Source organism: Eriocheir sinensis, chromosome 27 (assembly GCF_024679095.1).
Source record: "Eriocheir sinensis breed Jianghai 21 chromosome 27, ASM2467909v1, whole genome shotgun sequence".
Lineage (NCBI taxonomy): Eukaryota > Metazoa > Arthropoda > Malacostraca > Decapoda > Varunidae > Eriocheir > Eriocheir sinensis.
Window position 1 is genome coordinate 1800225 of NC_066535.1, and position 19212 is coordinate 1819436.

General features: G+C 44.8%; 1 protein-coding gene across 2 annotated transcripts in view; it reads right to left on the reverse strand.

Moving 5' to 3' along the window:
• LOC127003977 (uncharacterized) overlaps window positions 1–13636 on the reverse strand; it is a 71554-nt gene extending 57918 nt beyond the window's left edge. Inside the window, exons 1-2 of one of the 2 annotated variants that reach the window (XM_050871057.1) lie at window positions 13347–13636; window positions 391–534 (exon numbers count right to left, since the gene is read on the reverse strand). In XM_050871057.1, coding sequence (XP_050727014.1) covers window positions 391–534; window positions 13347–13548 — 346 coding nt within the window. In that variant the 5' untranslated portion in view covers window positions 13549–13636. Of the gene's footprint in view, window positions 1–390; window positions 535–816; window positions 876–13346 lie in introns of those variants that run through there. The other variant, XM_050871058.1, reaches the window with a different exon arrangement.
• Between the last annotated feature and the right edge of the window lie 5576 nt (window positions 13637–19212).

Genomic DNA, 19212 nt, shown 5'->3' on the forward strand with positions numbered 1-19212 from the left:
TGCATTAAAGAAGGGAAGCAAGGAGGGTTAAAGGGGAGGGAAAGGACGGGACGAGAGCTGCCAGGAAAATCGATCACGTTGAAGTTTTTTTAATGATAAACCCTTATAGCAGCGACTGTATACGGGATATTAATACACACACACACACACACACACACACACACACACACACACACACACACACACACACACACACACACACACACACACACACACACGCAACCAAAGGACAGAAACTAACCTTATTTCATACCAACCTTCAGAAACAAAGCAACTAAATTAACTAAACTATCTAAGCTAACCTACTAGAACACGAACACACCTTAGCACACCCACCAGCCTCACACACCCATTCCAGCCACACCAAACACCTGTGCGGAGGTCGCTCACCTAGGCAGCAGCGGAGGAAGGAGAACACATGGGCTCGGGTGGCCGTGTCCCCAGCGTCCACCACCACCGTGTAGACAGGCTGCCACGCCCACGTCTTGCCGGTGCCCACGCCGACACACGGAGATGCCCGCGCTCTGGGGTTGCCTGTATGAAAAAGAATGACTTGAGATGTCTGGGTGAAGTGATAACTATTTGTAGTGAGGCAGGACATTGTAGAGGAAAAAGTAAAAAAAAAAATGCCATTTGTTTCGAATGCGATTGAGAAAGCTTACGGTACTGTGTCTCGGAATTAAAAGGTGCAGGAGCAGAAACAACAACAGCAACATCAACAGCGAAACCGATACTACTTTTGAATTCTGTCCTTCCTCGTTTAGGCACAGAAAAAAAAAAAACTTGCTGAAGCAGAAAATGTGTGCAAACTTATACCGCAGCAGCGCTACAATAGTATGGTGATGAGGGAGAGGCGGGCTGTGTGCAGCAGTGCCTGTACTCTCGTGCTCCAGCACTGCTCTGGCTTCTCTCTAAACCGAATGCTTCAAACAATTCTGGATGTTCACTTGGTTCGCTCTGCTGCTTCACCGAATTGATCGAACACACGCGAACCACCAAACCACACGCGTTTCACTCCTGCTTCAGTCATGTGCACGATAACCACAGAGACACAGCCACGACAAAAACTTAGGCTGATCATCATTCTGCTCTCTTCACAAACAGAAAATAGCCAATGAAAATAATTTTAAGAACTGTGACCTTCAAACTATTTTTTTTTTTTCTATAGAGCAGAACGGCTTTTCATACCAACAATCCACCCTCTCCATACCTGACCGTCTGCCTCCACTCCGAGCTAAAAATATCGCGATACTTAACTCGTAAATCCCTGAGGTAATCCACCATAAATCAAGGTAATCTGCCCTCCCCTACCGATGATATATATTGCTGAGTGGCCTACGAGGAGGAAGCGAGGGGTGGAGGGAGAAGGGGAGCAGAAAGAGTGGAGGGAAAAAAAGAAAGAGTGGGAAAACGAGAGGTGTTGATTGGCTTGAATGGCGGGGGGAGAGGAGGAAAAAGAGAAAGAGGAGGACGAAGAGTATAAAAAGTGGGGTAGGAGTAGGGAATCAAGTGTTGCCAGTGGATGAACGTGCTGGCGGGGAGAAAGGGAAGAGATAAATATAGAGAAATAGATTGATGGATGAACAGTGAGAAAAAAAATGAAAAATAACCAACAGTATTTTACGGAGGTCACTGCTTCTTTAAGTCACACATCACGAGGTATGTAGATCTGGAGGTGCCTCGCCACGGGAATAGGTCACGTGTCGACTAATAGGTGGTCAAGGGTTACAGTAGAAGAGTGTAAAGGATTTTGTATAAGGTTAAAAGGCATGAACACACACACACACACACACACACACACACACCACACACACACCTACATATATTATTCATAACACATATTACCTAAGGAAATTAATTGATGATAGTCGTAAAAATAATATATGTAAGAAGATACCGTTCTTACGATTTTATTATACAGTAATGAATATTCCTCAGAACTCTTGCCCTCAGCTTTCTGTGAACTGTCATTGATGAAGCTTCGCCCGTAAATGTGGTGAGCTTTGGCATGATGAGGAAATCGCACTCAAATGAAAGCAAATTCTATGCCAACGCAAGAAATGAGATTATATTTGCACTAATACAACTGCAATCATAAAACTCCCGACACAGTGATAGTGGTATATATAGATTTCATTAACCAATAGTAATAGTGTGGCAAAACATTTTAAACATCCCCGACATCACAACCTATAAACGGAAACTAATCATATACCGTAGGAAAATAATTCGTAAGGAGGCGATAAAAAGGCAATATTACGTGCGCTCTCATGGTATAAGGACACTATTTCTCTTTATACAGACTCCAACACTGAATTCCCAAAATAATAGTCTTGCTGGAGAGAGAGAGAGAGAGAGAGAGAGAGAGAGAGAGAGAGAGAGAGAGAGAGAGAGAGAGAGAGAGAGAGAGAGAGAGAGAGAGAGAGAGAGAGAGAGAGAGAGAGAGAGAGAGAGAGAGAGAGAGAGAGAGAGAGAGAGAGAGAGAGAGAGAGAGAGAGAGAGAGAGAGAGAGAGAGAGAGAGAGAGAGAGAGAGAGAGAGAGAGAGAGAGAGAGAGAGAGAGAGAGAGAGAGAGAGAGAGAGAGAGAGAGAGAGAGAGAGAGAGAGAGAGAGAGAGAGAGAGAGAGAGAGAGAGAGAGAGAGAGAGAGAGAGAGAGAGAGAGACGCACATCAAACAAAAACTGGTGGGCAGACAATGATACGATGTGGCAGGTAGAGTGGCGTGTGTCTATAGGTCACTGCGAAACGAGATAAAAGAAAAAAGAAGAGATGGACAGGAACAAAATGTCACAAAAGTATCTTCTCAAACTTTGGACGTCAGGCAGATTATATATAAAAAAAAAAAAGTAATAATAAGTGAGTGTGATAAAACAAGACAGTAAAAATATGGAACACACACACACACACACACACACACACACACACACACACACATAGGGGACAGACATGGCAGAGGAGGAGACATATACAAGGGAAAAATACGTAGTGAATATAAAAAAAAAGGGGAATTTGGTTGGGCGGCGAGGCATATCCTGATTCCCTATACCATCGCCGGGAGGGAAGGGGCGGGGAGGGCATGAGGAGGGAGAAGGGAGCGGGAAGAACAGAGACGGACGGGGAACAGACACACCACAGCATATGGAGGGTCTGGAAATGGGCGGGAGAGTGAATGGGGAGGAAGATGGAATAACAGGGAGGAGGTGAGGGTCAATGGGCTGCAAGGAGTGGACAAGAGGGCGGCAAGGGCGAGCGGGAGGAGATTCTACATGTTTTGATAGGGAAGGAGGTGGGCCAAGAAGAGTGTGGGCGTGGGAGAGGAGAGTAGATATATAAGTGGGTGGGATGGATGGGGGTGGAGAAGGGGGGGGAGCAAGTGGATGGGGGTGGGCCGGAAAATAGGGTGGGAAGGGACTGACCATCCTTGTGATCTCGTTATCCTCAATCACTTTGCCAGAGAGAGAGAGAGAGAGAGAGAGAGAGAGAGACTCCAGACATAACAACACGGCTTCCCTTACGTAATTTTCTCAGATGGATTCCCTCCGTAATGACGAGAGTACCCGCGCCCCTCCCTCAATCAGACGCACATAAGGACGCCTCACTGAACCTCAAAGTATCTTAAAGAAGACTTCCATGAAATTAAATTCTTATCAGCCACGAATGGTTTCCTATACGGCGGGAGTACGGAAAATTAAATTTCTTGGGGTTCGAATTATTATTCATCTGTGCGAGGTTAATACTGGGCGTTGGTGGGATTCGAACTATCCTGCGGCAATATGTGTGTGTGTGCTTAAAATTAGACTCACATATGAATTTGTACGTTTTAGTTTGGCAGAACTGAACACAGAAAACCGATATCTTTCGGCACTGGATAACAATATAATGGCTACACGCTTTTGCCTTATAGTTATTGAACCATACGTGTGAACAGATGGCTGAGGTACAACGAAAAGCAAATACGGATATTGAGCAAGACATTCAAACGACATTGCTGACGACTTTTAATTAGGAGTTGTGGTGGTGCCTGAGGGTGGCACGGTGACGCGAGGCGAAAGCTTGATGAAGCGAGATGGACAAATATATACAGCTCAAACTTTTGCATCGCTAAATCTAATAAGCATTTCACGCCAAGCTTTGCAAATTCATTTAGAATTAAAACTGACATGGCTCAGGTAATGCGCCAATGAATATGAAATAAAAGCTGATCTTAAGTAAGATATCCCTGAAGGGAGCAGAGTGCAAATACCGATGATAATACTGGATGTTCATGATTAAGAAACTCAGAGAGGCGGAATTTATGTGTTCTCTTCAGCTATACGACCGTCTTCTTTTTTTCTTTTATGAACCAAATGAAGAAAAGTTTCATTACCTGCCTTTGTCATGTTTGACATGGGAGACGGAGAGGGTGTCAACGGTCTTAAGACATTACCTGTAATTCATCTTTTTAATTTATTATAATATTTTTAGGTTATTTCTGGAGACAAGTAGACAAGACACAACACGAGTTATATGAAAAAAGACCACATGCAATATTTTTTTGGGATATTGCCGAAAAAATGTCCATACATGCTCTAAGATGATATGTGTAGCGACTAAGACACTATCACGACCTAAAGGCTGTTCACGTACTCCCTTCAGAGGCATCGTGCACTCCCCTGCCGAACAGCCACGAGGCAAGGAGTCGTCATATGCAGCTCTGTCACACCTCTAGCCGGCGAGGAGGATTGGCGTCGCACGAGTGGCTGAGAGAGGGAGTGACTGAGAGGCTGACTAATGGTGCTGCTGAGTCGAGTGTGAGAGCAAGGACGAGGACGAGTATGCTATCCTCCTCCTCCAGACACGAGCACGTCCCTGGCATTCATTCAGCAGAAGGGAGCGAGTGTGTCCTTCAGAGGGGAGAGATCCTGAAGGTGTTTCATGATTCCGGTGAAAAGTCAGGATTTTACGACCATAGAGCTACAACCCCCCCCCCTGCTCTCTCTCTCTCTCTCTCTCTCTCTCTCTCTCTCTCTCTCTTTTGAGAGAGAGAGAGAGAGAGAGAGAGAGAGAGAGAGAGAGAGAGAGAGAGAGAGAGAGAGAGAGAGAGAGAGAGAGAGAGAGAGAGAGAGAGAGAGAGAGAGAGAGAGAGAGAGAGAGAGAGAGAGAGAGAGAGAGAGAGAGAGAGAGAGAGAGAGAAACTGCATGTAAGGAATTTCTCTCTTTTTTTTTCCGATGACCGAGAGGAAGCAAAGAGAACAAGGTCACTGCAGCAAATATACCACTGACCTTGGCTACGAGGATGGAACAGAAGGTCCGCCGTCAGAGGAAGGTTCAGTCAAGGAAATTACGTACTACAAAATACCGCTTCCTGATCTTTAAGAAAATAATGTATCTTTTTCATTCTTCCGTTCCGTCAGCGTCACACATAATCAAGGCGAGCCAAGGTATATACAACAAATAAGTCACTAAAAATATGACTAGGTTCATATATTCACGCTTGCATTATAATATAGTAGTTGATGGCCCGTTTGATATGCAATACGAGGTTTTGGTTTGATGAAGCCAACGCTGGGTTCACGGAGAGCTGGAGTAGGGAGGAGAGGGAAAGGAGAAAAGGAAGGAGGAGGAAGAGAAGGAGAAGGTCTTGGAAGGAGGAAAATGACAGAGCGGGAAGCGGTGTTGCTGTCAGAAGGAGGATAACGAGACAGGCGGGAGGACGTAGGGGACGATCTACAAACTCTTGTCCTGTAAAAATAAAATAATAAAAATTCAGAATGATGGGGAGGAAAAAAGTTAATTTCAAGTGTCTGACATCATAAAAAAGGCGGAGTGCGGACTATATAAAACATTAAAATGATCATTCTGGATCCTACAAGATCAAAGTGGTGTTAAGAACAGTAAAGGCCGTAAACGAGGTAGAACAAAATTTCAAAACACTCCAGAAATGAATTATCCTTTCTTTATAAAACAAGAGAACGGAGAGCTCGTTTGAAAGAGTGGGCATGAAACGGGGGAGATATATTCACCTTCTAATATAATAACAGTAACCACCTATTTATAGAGAAAATAAATAATGAAAAAGCAGAAAAAGCAGATGCGTAAGGCAAGACGGTGACGTGGCTTGGGTGAGGGACGCGCTACAGATGAATGCTCTTCCCCCCCAAAAAAAATGGTACCAATGAAAATTATTTATATGAAAATTATTGGAGCGGGGCCACGGCTTTACACGAGGCCAGCGTCGCCCAATGACTAACGGTTGATTACCTACGAGAAGGGACTCACGGCCGCGGAAATGATTACGAAACTGGTGACTCGTTGTGAGAACTCGACTTGGAATCGCCTTAACTTAATTCTTAGGAAAATTTTCAAAGCCAATCATCTTAAGAGTGTTTTATTTTAATTCTGCGTTTTAATCTCTCTCTCTCTCTCTCTCTGTGTGTGTGTGTGTGTGTGTGTGTGTGTGTGTTATTGAAGGAGGTAGTGAAAAATGAGAGAGAGAGAGAGAGAGAGAGAGAGAGAGAGAGAGAGAGAGAGAGAGAGAGAGAGAGAGAGAGAGAGAGAGAGAGAGAGAGAGAGAGAGAGAGAGAGAGAGAGAGAGAGAGAGAGAGAGAGAGAGAGAGAGAGAGAGAGAGAGAGAGAGAGAGAGAGAGAGAGAGAGAGAGAGAGAGAGAGAGAGAGAGAGAGGGGGGGGGGGATGGGACCTGAGGATGGAATTAAATGGGGCTAATATAACGTCTTACATAATTTTTCGGAAGGAGGAACTTAGCGGTCGATAGGCACGCGATGAGGGACGAGGCGGAGACGGGATACGGAGGAGGAGAAGACGTGTGTATAAAAGGACGTAAGGGAAGGGTTGAGGAGGAGAGGAATGTGGGATAGATAGCACGTGGAGGAGGAAAAGTAGACGAGGAGGTTGATAGGAAGTAGCGAAGGTTTGCTGGGAAGGAGATAACTGTTGATGAGCTAAGAGAGGGCGGAGATAAATAGATACATAAGAGACTGGGAAGGAGAAGGTAGTGAAAATGGAGAAGAACAAGGAAAGGCGGAGAAAGAAGAGAAGGGAAGACAGTGAGAAGAATAAGGAAGGTAGGAAGTGAAAAAATAGTAAAGGAGGCATGTACGGGGAAGAGGAAAGAGGAATAGGGAAGACAGAAAGAATAATATGAAGGAGAAGAAAAGATGAAAAAAAAGAAAAGAAAGCGTGCATGCAGGGTAAAGGAGGAAGAGGAAGGAAGATAGTGAGAAGAATAAAGAGGGAAAGAGAAAGTGCAAAAATGGAAAGGAAGCATGCTGGGTGAAGAAGGAAGAGGAAGAGGGAAGACAGAGAGAAGACTAAGAAGGAGAAGAAATTGAAAAAGGAAAAAGAAGAATGCAGGAAAAAAAAGAAAGAGGAGACGAAACAGAGAGAAGAATAAGGAGAAGATATGGAAATAGGGAACGAAATATGCAGGGTAAAGAAGGAAGAGAAGGAGAGACGGAGAGGAGAATAAGAAGAAGAAATGAAAAAGGAAAAGAAGAATGCAGGATGAAGAAGAAAGAGACGAGATAGAGAGAGAAGAATAAGGAAGAGAAATGAAAAAGGAAAAGAAGAATGCAGGATGAAGAAGAAAGAGGAGACGAGACAGAGAGAAGAATAAGGAAGAGAAATGAAAAAGGAAAAGAAGAATGCAGGTTAAAGAAGAAAGAGACGAGACAGAGAGAGAAGAATAAGGAAGAGAAATGAAAAAGGAAAAGAAGAATGCAGGATATAGAAGAAAAAGGAGACGAGACAGAGAGAAGAATAAGGAGGAAGAGAAATGAAAAAGGAAAAGAAGAATGCAGGATGAAGAAGAAAGAGATGAGACAGAGAGAAGAATAAGGAGGAGAAGAAATGAAAAAAAGGAAAAGAAGAAAAAGGAGACGAGACAGAGAGAAGAATAAGGAGGAAAAATGAAAAAAAGGAAAGGAAGAAGGCAGGGATAAAAAGACGAGGAGGTGAAGGAGGAGAAGGAGGAGGAGGAGGAGGAGGAGGAGGAGGAGGAGCAGAATACAAACGGAGGGCGGGGATGAGGCGGGACAGGTGGAGGTAAAGAGGAAACATATGGACCCGGCGGCTGCGAGAGACAGGAGCACAAGAGCGAAGTGTATTTAGACTCTCCTTTGGGGGGGCGGGGAGAGTGGAGTCACGTCGTCTTTTCGTCAAGCGACATAAAGAGGGCGGCAAAAGATTAACCTTCCCTTTACGGCTCCCTCGCCAACTCGTAAATCTCGCCCCAACAGTCCAACTATCGGGGATCATCTGCAGGATCGGCCGGATTTGTTGCCCCGACTTGAGGAAAACTTAAAGTGAAGGGTGGCGATGCTCTCTTTCGTCCCATGTGAGTTTGGGGGGGGGGAAGTACGGGGGGTCGGGGGGGGGGGTCTGTGTGTGTGTGTGGGGGGGGGGGTTAGTAGGGGGGGTCGGGGGGTTCTGTGTGTTTGGGGGTGGGTGGGTGAGTAAGGGGGGGGGGGGGGTTGGTGTGTGTGTGTGTGTGTGTGTGTGTGTGTGTGTGTGTGTGTGTGTGTGTGTGTGTGTGTCCGCGCCCTTGCGTTCTGCCTGTATTATCTTTCTTTCGGTCCTTTTAACTTTCTCTTTCTCTCTTTCTCTGTGTCTCTATCTGTCTACCTCTGTCCCCTTCCATCTGAGTTGAAGATTAGAAACAAAAATGTGAATAAAAGATGACGTGAACGAACACCAAAGCGAATTAGAATAAAATTAGAAAGTCTCAGAGCATCCAATACAATGCGACAGAAACGTTGTGAGAAAGAAAAAAAACCCATCAAGCGTGTAGAAAACTAATGAAAACGAAAGGCAAATATACAAGCTAACATGAAGCAATAAGGAGATAGCAACGACTTTAGCCAAACAAACAAAAACAAACAAACAAACAGAAGACAGCAAATTCAAACAAAGAGATAACTAGACAGCAACTAACTCAAACACATCCACTCTTTTGTCCCCAACTGCTCTCCATGCACTACTTCACACTTCTCACTACACTACGTCTTCCTATACGTCACGCCGCGTCACGCTGCGTCACACACCGCTAACCAGTCCACGAAAGTTATCCCTGGCCCCTCCCTGCATGAAGAGGTCAATAAACGTAGATACGACCCTGATAACGAGTATTGCCCCAGTCTGGCTCTCTTTAGGAGGAGGAGGAGTGAGATAGGGAGTAGATGAAAGGAAAACGAGGAGGAGGAGAAGAAAGAGGAGGAATAGGAGAATAAGGATATGGAAGAGTGGGAAAGGGAAGCGGAGAAGGGAGTGAAGTAGTAGGATGATGGAGAGAAGAAGGAGGAGGAGGAAGAGAAGGAAACTGGTAATATGGAAGAAGAAGAAGGGGATGAGGAGGAGGGAAATAGGACGTAGGAGTAAAGAAAGGAAGGAGGAAGAAGAGGAAGAGGGGAGGAGAAGGAAAATGAAGACATGAACGAAGAGGAATAGAAGGAGGGAAATAGGGCATAAGAGGAAGGAGAGAAGGTGGAGCAGAAGGAGGGGAAGAATGAGAATAAAGAGGAAGAGGAAGAGCAGGAGAAGGAGGAGGCGGAGGAGGAAGAAGAAGGAGAAGGAGTATGGGGTATGGTAGAAGAGGAAAGGGAATAGAATGAATGTAGGCAGAGGAGGAAGGAGAGGGCAAGGAAAAGGGGGAGGAAGAGGAGACTGAAGATAAGGAGGAAAAAGAACAACAGCAGGAGGAACTAAAGGAAGGGAAGCAGAGGCGCCCCTTCACCCTCCGTATACTAAGTACCGTCCTTTGTAACCTTTAGGGAAAACGCTTTATTGGCAAGGCTGCGAGAGCGAGGTACTTAGGCGAGGAACTTTTTACTAATTAATTTTGCAATAAACTGCTCGGCGTGATAGATTGGCCTGCGTGATTACATAACTCTGGAGGAGGGAGACAACGGGAAGGGCGGAGGAAAGCAAGACAAGAGAGAGGAGGGAGGAAGGAGGGGGAGGGGATGTATAATGAGAGGAAAGAAGGAAAAAATAAAGGGAAAATAAGCGGACTGCTCGCTAAAAGAGGTAATGAATGAGTAAAAACAACAAAAAGTAAATTAATGATGTTCCTAAAAATAACGAGAGGGTGATAATGGTGATAATGAGAGACAGGGGAAGGGAAGAAGGGAGGAAAGGGAAGCCGATGAGGGTAATGTAAGGAAGGGTGTACATACTGCAGAGGGTAGAGAAGGTTGGGCTCTTTGGATACTGGAAGAAGGAAGGAGAGGGGAGCCAGAGAGGAGGACGTAAGGATGGGTGTAGAGGATAGAGGAGGTGGGGGAGCTATGGAGAAGGGAAGAAGGGAGGAAAGGGAAGCTAGTGAAGACGGCGTAAGGGTGGGTGTAGAGGATAGGGGGAGGCGGTCCTCTATACAGTTTTGCTGATGAAAGAGAGAGAGATAAGGCGGGAAAAAAGGATGGAGCGGAAACGAGCGGAGAGAGGGATGGAGGAAGCTTGGGGGGGAAAGGAGATAGAGAAGGTATACGAGAAGAGGGAGGAGGAGGAGGAAGAAAAGCATTCTGGTGATGTGAGAAGAGATGAAGTGAGGGAGGGAAGGAGCGAGGATCAAGGAGGAGAGACATGGAGGAGACAGATGAGTCTACCCTGCAGTCTGTCTTGTAAGGAAGAATGAGGAGGTGGAGGCGAAGAATGATAATAATAATAAGGACAAAAACGACAACAAGAGAGAGAGAGAGAGAGAGAGAGAGAGAGAGAGAGAGAGAGAGAGAGAGAGAGAGAGAGAGAGAGAGAGAGAGAGAGAGAGAGAGAGAGAGAGAGAGAGAGAGAGAGAGAGAGAGAGAGAGAGAGAGAGAGAGAGAGAGAGAGAGAGAGAGAGAGAGAGAGAGAGAGAGAGAGAGAGAGAGAGAGAGAGAGAGAGAGAGAGAGAGAGAGAGAGAGAGAGAGAGAGAGAGAGAGAGAGAGAGAGAGAGAGAGAGAGAGAGAGAGAGAGAGAGAGAGAGAGAGAGAGAGAGAGAGAGAGAGAGAGAGAGAGAGAGAGAGAGAGAGAGAGAGAGAGAGAGAGAGAGAGAGAGAGAGAGAGAGAGAGAGAGAGAGAGAGAGAGAGAGAGTGTTCAAATTCAGATTCAAATTCGTTTATTTCCACAGGGTAGTGGTTATTACACATCAAGGAAATAGACATTTGTCTACAAGTCATCTTTCAGTATAATATAAAACGTCTTGAATAGCATATCTTAAAACATGAATGAAGAGAATTGTTAAAAAAATGGTAATGAAATTATAAAAGGTAATTCTCATGACGTCAATATACCTAAAATAAATAAAATATTGCCTATATAAGAGTCTTTGATAAAATTAGAATGGGCATAGAAAAAGACTAGAAAAAGCCTATAAGACCTAACCTTAATAAAAAATAAAACTAACCTAAAAAGTAAGTGTAAAAGATGCTTATAAGCCTAACCTTTGATAAAAATAAAACATATAAAAAAAGTGATTGCAAAGCATGCTTATAAGACCTAACTTTTGATAAAAGAAATAAGACATACATAGAAAGTGAGGGTAAAACATGCCAATAAAATGTAGACTGATAAAAAAATTAAACAAACATAAAAAGTGAGTGTAAAACATGCCAATAAAATCTAAACTTAGATAAAAAAAATAAAACAGACATAAAAAGTGTAAAACATGCCAATAAAATCTAAACTTTGATAAAAAAAATAAAACAGACTTAAAAAGTGTAAAACATGCCAATAAAATCTAAACTTTGATAAAAAAATAAAAAAATCGGGCGTGTGTACAGAGTGAGCCGGAAGCCATACATAGAAAGTGACTTTAGTATAACAAAAGTAGTGAAGCATTGGCAGTAGTTTCGCCAACATACTAAAAACATATTAAAATGTCAGCATTAGTTATCTGTCGGGGGCATCTAGAATATGTCTGGTGACTTCTTTTAAAACAGGGAAGCGTGCTGGCGATTGTGACGTGGGCTGAGAGGGAGTTCCACACTTTAGGCCCGTATACTAATAAGGCCCTGGCGCCAGAGTTTGTCTCTGTCCCGGGCACTACCAGATTATTTTTCTGCCTTGTTACGCCGTTTGTTGTACTGTGGACGGTGGGAAATGACAAAAGCCAAGCAGGAAACATTTTGTTCAGGATTTGTACATGGCTGTAATGATGTCTAGAAAATGCTTTCGTTTTACTTTGAGCCATTTTAGTTCTCTGAAAGCTGGGGAGACGTGGTCATATTTTTTCATGCAGCCAATAGACACTCGGGCTGCAAAATTTTGAAGTTTCTGTATTTTGTGCATAAGCGTAGTGTTGGTGGTTCCCCAGATCCTAATACAATAGTTTATCAGGCTTAACACAAGTGCCTGTACTACAGTTTTCCTGATGCTTTTGTCAAAATTCATGCTTATATACTCGACCAATGTATATTAGTGTCCCCGTCACTCTCTTAGCCAGCTCGATATGTGTATATCGAGGGTTATGTAGCGGTCCATGTACAGGCCCAGGTTTTTAACATGAGTGCTGGGACGAATACTGGTGCCATAGAATCGGAGAACAGTGTCCTCAGGAATGTGGGGCAGCAACTGTCTGTTGCCGATAAATATACATTGTGCTTTACTTGGATTGACGAGCAGACCATTCCTGAGAAAATATTATTTAGCTTTAGAGAGTGTTGCTTCTGCTGCGTTGATAATGATATCTAAATTCTGTAGAGTGTCATAATGTAGAAATTGCGTGTCATCAGCATACTGGACTATTGTGCACTCTGTTATATAGTCAGCCATGTCATTGACGTATATGTTAATAAAATTGGTCCTAGGATGAAACCTTGAGGGACGTCATAACTAACGTGAATTTTCGTAAAACAAGAAGTTTTGAGTTTGATAGACTGAGTTCTGTTATGAAGGTAACTGCTGAGCTAATGGGATTCGATGTTGAGCTTGGCACGCTTGCTCAGGAGGATACTGTGTCTTACACTGTTGAAAGCTTTAGACAGGTTGCATAACGTTAGCAGCGATATTTTCTTGTTGTCCATATTATTGTAAATAGCGTCATTTACCACCGTGAGAGCAGACTCGGTCGACAAATTAGGACGGAATCCGTGCTGGTATTTAGAGAGAAAATATTGGTTTCTAAAAAAAATAACAGCTGGTTTGATACAATTTTCTCTAAAATCTTGGATATTATTGGTAAAAGGGAGATGGGACGGTAATTATTATTAACATTGTTAGGATCACCAGTTTTGAACACAGGGATGACAAGTGCATGCGTCCAGGCTTGAGGGAATACACCGGCAACTAATGAAGTGTTGATAAGAGAGAGAGAGAGAGAGAGAGAGAGAGAGAGAGAGAGAGAGAGAGAGAGGTGGGGGGTTCAAAGGGGCTTACCAAGGAGTTTGGTGGAGGTGGGCGCGGCGGAGGGGGCGGGGGCGGTGGCAGCGGCGGCCTCCCCAGCTGTGGCGGCAGCAGGAGGCAGGTGGTCAGGGCGGAGGAGGAGGAGCAGGAGGAGGAAGAGGAGCAGGTGGGCCAGCAGGAGCACCAGCAGGAGAGACACCGCCCTCCTCTTGCCCCTTCTGCTGCCCACCCGCATGACGGGGTCGGGGCGGGGCGGGGTCGGGGGGCGGGGGGCGGCCACGGCGGGGGCGGCGGTCAGGCAGCCATCTTGAGGGATTCAGGTCGGCCCTGCGGGGGTGGAAAGTAGGACATCAGATATGGACCCAAAGGACTCCCGAACACACCGAAGCAATATTACAACCAAACGTAGAAAAAGAAGAATAAAATCAGGAGTATGATTAAGTTTTGATGATTTACAAATATAATTTACCATTAATAAAAGAGCATAATGTTTTCAAAGATCTGTACTTCTCCCGTGATTTTTTTTTTTTATAAGCCGGCATCTATTTGGAATGTGATTAGCAAAAAAGTTCAGGAATACCGTTTAACAACAACAACAAAAAAAAAATCTGTCCTAATGCTCAATTGGCCATGGTCGCTGCTGGAGGGAGAGAGCAGCGCGAGTCATCACCCGGACGGCGAGGCGCGGAACAACGTTATGCTCGGAAATCTGTAAACTTTGTCGTCGTTTAATTAACAGCGTCTGCATGTTTGAGATTAACTTGCAAGGGAAGGTCTGCAGCAGCGGCGCACAATGGAACTCCCTCGCGCGGAAGTTTATATCATAATGTGACGAGAGTGCGCGCGAGAGCGACATCATAGCCCGCAGGCAGACCTGGCGACGCTCGCACCGACGATGATACTCGTTTTACTGATCACCGGCAAACATGGGCGAATCAGCAACGAGAAGTCAGTTTATGGAGTAAGAAATTTGCATTAACGTTTGGAATGAAAGGAAAGGAAAAGCAAAATTAATTTTATTAATTTTGGTGTATATGTATTGTATCCGGAATGATATTTACAGGATGAACCTAAGAGGAGAAAAGAGAGGAGAGCATTTTTTTTTTACAACAAAGGAGACAACTCAAGGGCACAAAAAAAGAGAAAACAATAATAATAAAAAAAGCCCGCTACACGCTGCTCCCAAAAAAAGAATCAAAAGAGGTGGCCGAAAGAAAGGTCAATTTCGGGAGGAGAGGTGTCCTGATACCCTCCTTTTGAAAGAGTTCAAGTCGTAGGCAGGAGGAAATACAGAAGAAGGAAGATTGTTCCAGAGTTAACCAGCGTGAGGGATGAAAGAGTGAAGATGCTGGTTAACTCTTGCATAAGGGGTTTGGACAGTATAGGGATGAGCTTGAGTAGAAAGTCGTGTGCAGCGGGGCCGCAGGAGGGGGGGTGAGGCATGCAGTTAGCAAGTTCAGAAGAGCAGTCAGCGTGGAAATATCGGTAGTAGATAGAAAGAGAGGCAACATCGCGGCGAAATTTAAAAGGTAGAAGACTATCAGTAGGAGGAGGAGAGCTGATGAGACGAAGAGCCTTAGACTCCACAGGCCGTTATCTGCATAGTAAAAAGGAAAAGGTAAAGCTAGGGGCATGCGCCATGCTATGCGTTGCTTCTGGTTTGGTCCTTGAGGGTACTGTGACATCTCGGCCACCACAGTTTACCTTTCCCAGATTTCTCTGTATTCCAATTTATCGTCCAACCCGAAAGGGAAAATAACCAGCCGGGTGGGCTGCACGCGCCATATGTCCTACAGCAAAGATCGAACCCAGCCCCGTGGATTCGCAGCTAGGCGTGCTAACTATCACACAACGGAGAATTATTGTTTCTACATGGACAGTGCTACCAGTTTTAGGATAACGTTGTTCTGTTTTGATGAAAGAGAGTCCTGACACCTAAGATAGCACAATCACTTTCTTGGGAGGTGAGCACTAATACATTATTACCAGAGAGCGATACCTCCCACAAAGCAACCTTCCAGTAGATCGAAAGTCCAGAATAAAGCCCCAAGGAACGTCCAGTAAATGAGATAAAGTTGAAATAGTGCATTGTGATCAGCTTTGAGAACTTAATACCGAGGCCGAACATGAACAATGACTGCCTCTCTTCTCTTTCATTCGGCCAGCACGCGGGGATGAAGGCCTTGCTCGGCTGGGCTACAATGAGGGTATTGTTAAAAGACGATAACACTAAAATAAGATAACTGCAGCGCTTATGACGAGGCGTTCAATTATTACTGCGAAATTCGGGTATAAGAGAGCAATTTCCGTATCTCAGTTTAAGGCGAGGGCTGTTGCTTGAGCTTCGTTGCTGCTCGTAAACCCAACGGCCTGCATGAAAACTGTTAGCATGAGAGAGAGAGAGAGAGAGAGAGAGAGAGAGAGAGAGAGAGAGAGAGAGAGAGAGAGAGAGAGAGAGAGAGAGAGAGAGAGAGAGAGAGAGAGAGAGAGCAAAACAATATTATACGTTCAAAACAATCATGAAAACCCGTCTCTCTCTCTCTCTCTCTCCTCTCCTCTCTCAATCTGTATTTCATTCTTTCTCCCCGCCCCCACCATCACAACCCACACCACCACCACCACCACCACCGCCAAACACACCTTTCGCCTCTCATTATTCTGTGATGTCGTTCCTCCTGTATCTGCAAAATTAAATATTCAAATTGGCAATGTTATCTGAGGAAAAAAGGAGAATGAATAAAATGTCCGCATTGCGTCAGGGCGGGCGGGGTTGGGACTGAGACTGGGCTGGCGTGGGCTGGGGCTCTGGCTGGGGCGGGCTGGAACAGAAATGGGAGGACTCTCGAGGGAGGGGGCGGCGTGAGAGGCCGCCTGGATGCCCTCGCTCCCTCCACCTGTCGCACCATCCTGCTCCTTCTGCCCGTCACTGTACTGTCGCTATTTTTGTTTCTGGCGTATGTCTCGGATACTCGTTCCTTTCTCTTCAAATGTCTCAATTACTACTACTACTACTACTACTACTACTACCACTACTACTACTGTCTATTACTACTACTACTACTCTTATTGTTATTATCACAAATACTACCGCTAATAATGATAATGCTTCAAATACTACAACTATCCCCCCACCCCTCTCTCTCTCTCTCTCTCTCTCTCTCTCACTTGTTTTTGATTATGAAATTAATAAAAAAATATATATCAGTGACTAGAGTTTGCTTTTAGATCGCATGCATAATGAAACCAGGGAGATGCGAGCTTACTCAAACATAGTAATCCTTTTCCGATCCACGGATTTGCATAGGCACCTTGTATTTCATTCTCTATCCTCGTAATGCTTCTGTTTTGCATACACACACACACACACACACACACACACACATCGTTACCCCCACCTGGGACCACACGTCTGGCCCGCGCGAGATTCATCACCCGGAATAAAAGAAACGTCCCGCAGCACTCTCGAACGGAAGAATAAATTCGCATATTAGTAAAGTGCGCGGCCCCACCGCTCACAGAAAACGGGTAGCTGGTCGTGGACGCCGAAAGAAAACGTGGTGAAGGAGACGATTAGAAGGAGGAAGTATTATATAATAAAGTTGGTGTTATTCGTTTAATTTCAGGACTCTAATAAGGGGCTCCGTACTCCACTTAAAAAGATAAACGAGTATTAGTATAGTGCAAGAGCAGAAGCACGTAAAGGTAATGAGAACGTGGCCGGGGCAACCACATGAAGGGGCTAGATGACAATAATTACACGTATTGTTGCTTTCATAATTATAAGGGAGTGGGATGATTCAGTTAAAAATATATATATAATAAGAGGATATTATGAGGGCAGCCGCCGGTATAATGACAAAATGAGAGTAAAAAAAGTGGCAGGGTAACGGTACGAAGGGGGGAAGTAAATAATATGTAGTTACATCTCAAGGGTGGAGAGGTTAAGCGCCACGGGAGGACTCCCTGTGGGGCTGCGGAGCTCATTGTGCCTCCTGCTATGAGATATGGACTCTGGGGAGCTTTCATTCCACTCGCGGGGGCCATTGCTCTCCCTCTGTATTTTGCGGCGCCTTACTCGGCCCCTACACTCCCTGGCTCCTGCGCTGTCGGGGGAGTGGCAACAACCGCATGGGTGAAAGGGGAAGGACAGGAAAAGAGTTTTAGAAGAGAGATGGATGAAGAGTGGGGTGGAGAAATTAAGAGATGCGGGAAAAAGAACATAATACAAAGAATTTACGAAAAAAGGTATAAGAAAATGAATTTTGGTAAAATAACAAAGTCTTGAAAACATAGAATTGCTTAAGCATGAGTAGAAAAGATTCGTTAATGGAAAATGGAATAATCTATGAAAGAAAAGCAGGGCATCACCCAAAAATATACATTATACAGCACGAGAAAACCCAATATCCCAAAGAACACGGCGAAATGAAACAAAGAAAAACGCATTTAAATTCCAGAAGCAGAAACAAGTAAAGAAGGAATAAAACGGAGGAGGCGGAAAAAGGATAAGATGAGCAGCTCACCGGAATTGCAACACGACGGAGCGAAAGCAAGAAAAATGAGCTCAAATCTGCTACACGGGGAGGGCTGGGGATCTGGATGGCAGGCGATCCGACAAAGTGACTGCTGGGAATACTAAACCGCCGGAAGACTGAGTACCCAGGCAATTAGCTGACTGACAGAGATGACGATAAGACGGCTGACTAATCGACTCACAGACTACCTGACTAGGGCGGCTTTGGTTGGCAGCGGAGAGAGACAAAATAGAGACCGGTTTCAAGTTCCTGACGTCGGAAGTCACTTTACAGAAGACTCAAGCGCTACCGAAAGGAAGAGAAGACTTAGCGAAGACATTTAGGTGTTCATGGTAGGCTGGGCGATGGCTGGGAGATAAGGACTGGCAAACGAGGTGAAGATGGAGGTAGGGGGGAGGGGGAGGTGCTTTGCTACGTGCCAGGAGTGGTGGAGAGGCGGAGCAGCTGAAGGCGAAGAAAACATTACAGTGGGAGTAAAAGAGGAGTGGAACATGGGTGAGGAGTGGCGATAAATAATGTGGAGAAGGTGAAGGGAGGGTGGAAGCATAGTGTGTGTGTGTGTGTGTGTGTGTGTGTGTGTGTGTGAGAGAGAGAGAGAGAGAGAGAGAGAGAGAGAGAGAGAGAGAGAGAGAGAGAGAGAGAGAGAGAGAGAGAGATAGCGAGAGAGAGAGAGAGAGAGAGAGAGAGAGAGAGAGAGAGAGAGAGAGAGAGAGAGAGAGAGAGAGAGAGAGAGAGAGAGAGAGAGAGAGAGAGAGAGAGAGAGAGAGAGAGAGAGAGAGAGAGAGAGAGAGAGAGAGAGAGAGAGAGAGAGAGAGAGAGAGAGAGAGAGAGATGAATAGTGCATGTCAGCAGGAGGGACCATAGGGGCCTGCAAGCTATATCGATTAATATAAAAAAATCACATTAATGAAAACAATTATTCAGCATCACGCAGCAAGCAATAACAATATCCGTGCCGCCGCAACAGTGATTCACATTTTCTTTTTCATTAAACATTTATTTTTTCGCAATGGATCGTCGGTACAAACGGGTCTGTGTCACTACAAGAACGTTTCACTCTGCTTCTGCTTCTGATGATGATGATGATAATAATGATGATTTACTATCGATGTTGATATATTAGGTATTATATGTAGATAGGAAAGGCATTAGTAGTAGTAGTAGTAACAGCAGTAGTAGTAGTAGTAGAAGTAGTAGTAGTAGTAATTGTAACAGAGTTTGTGGTGGTGGTGGTATTAGTGAAAGCAGTAGTAGTAGTAGTTATAGTAGTAGTAGTAGTAGTAGTAGTAGTAGTAGTAGTAGTAGTAGCACCAGCAGGAACAACAGCGGTACTACAGTTGTCATAGTTGGTGGTGCTGTTGTTG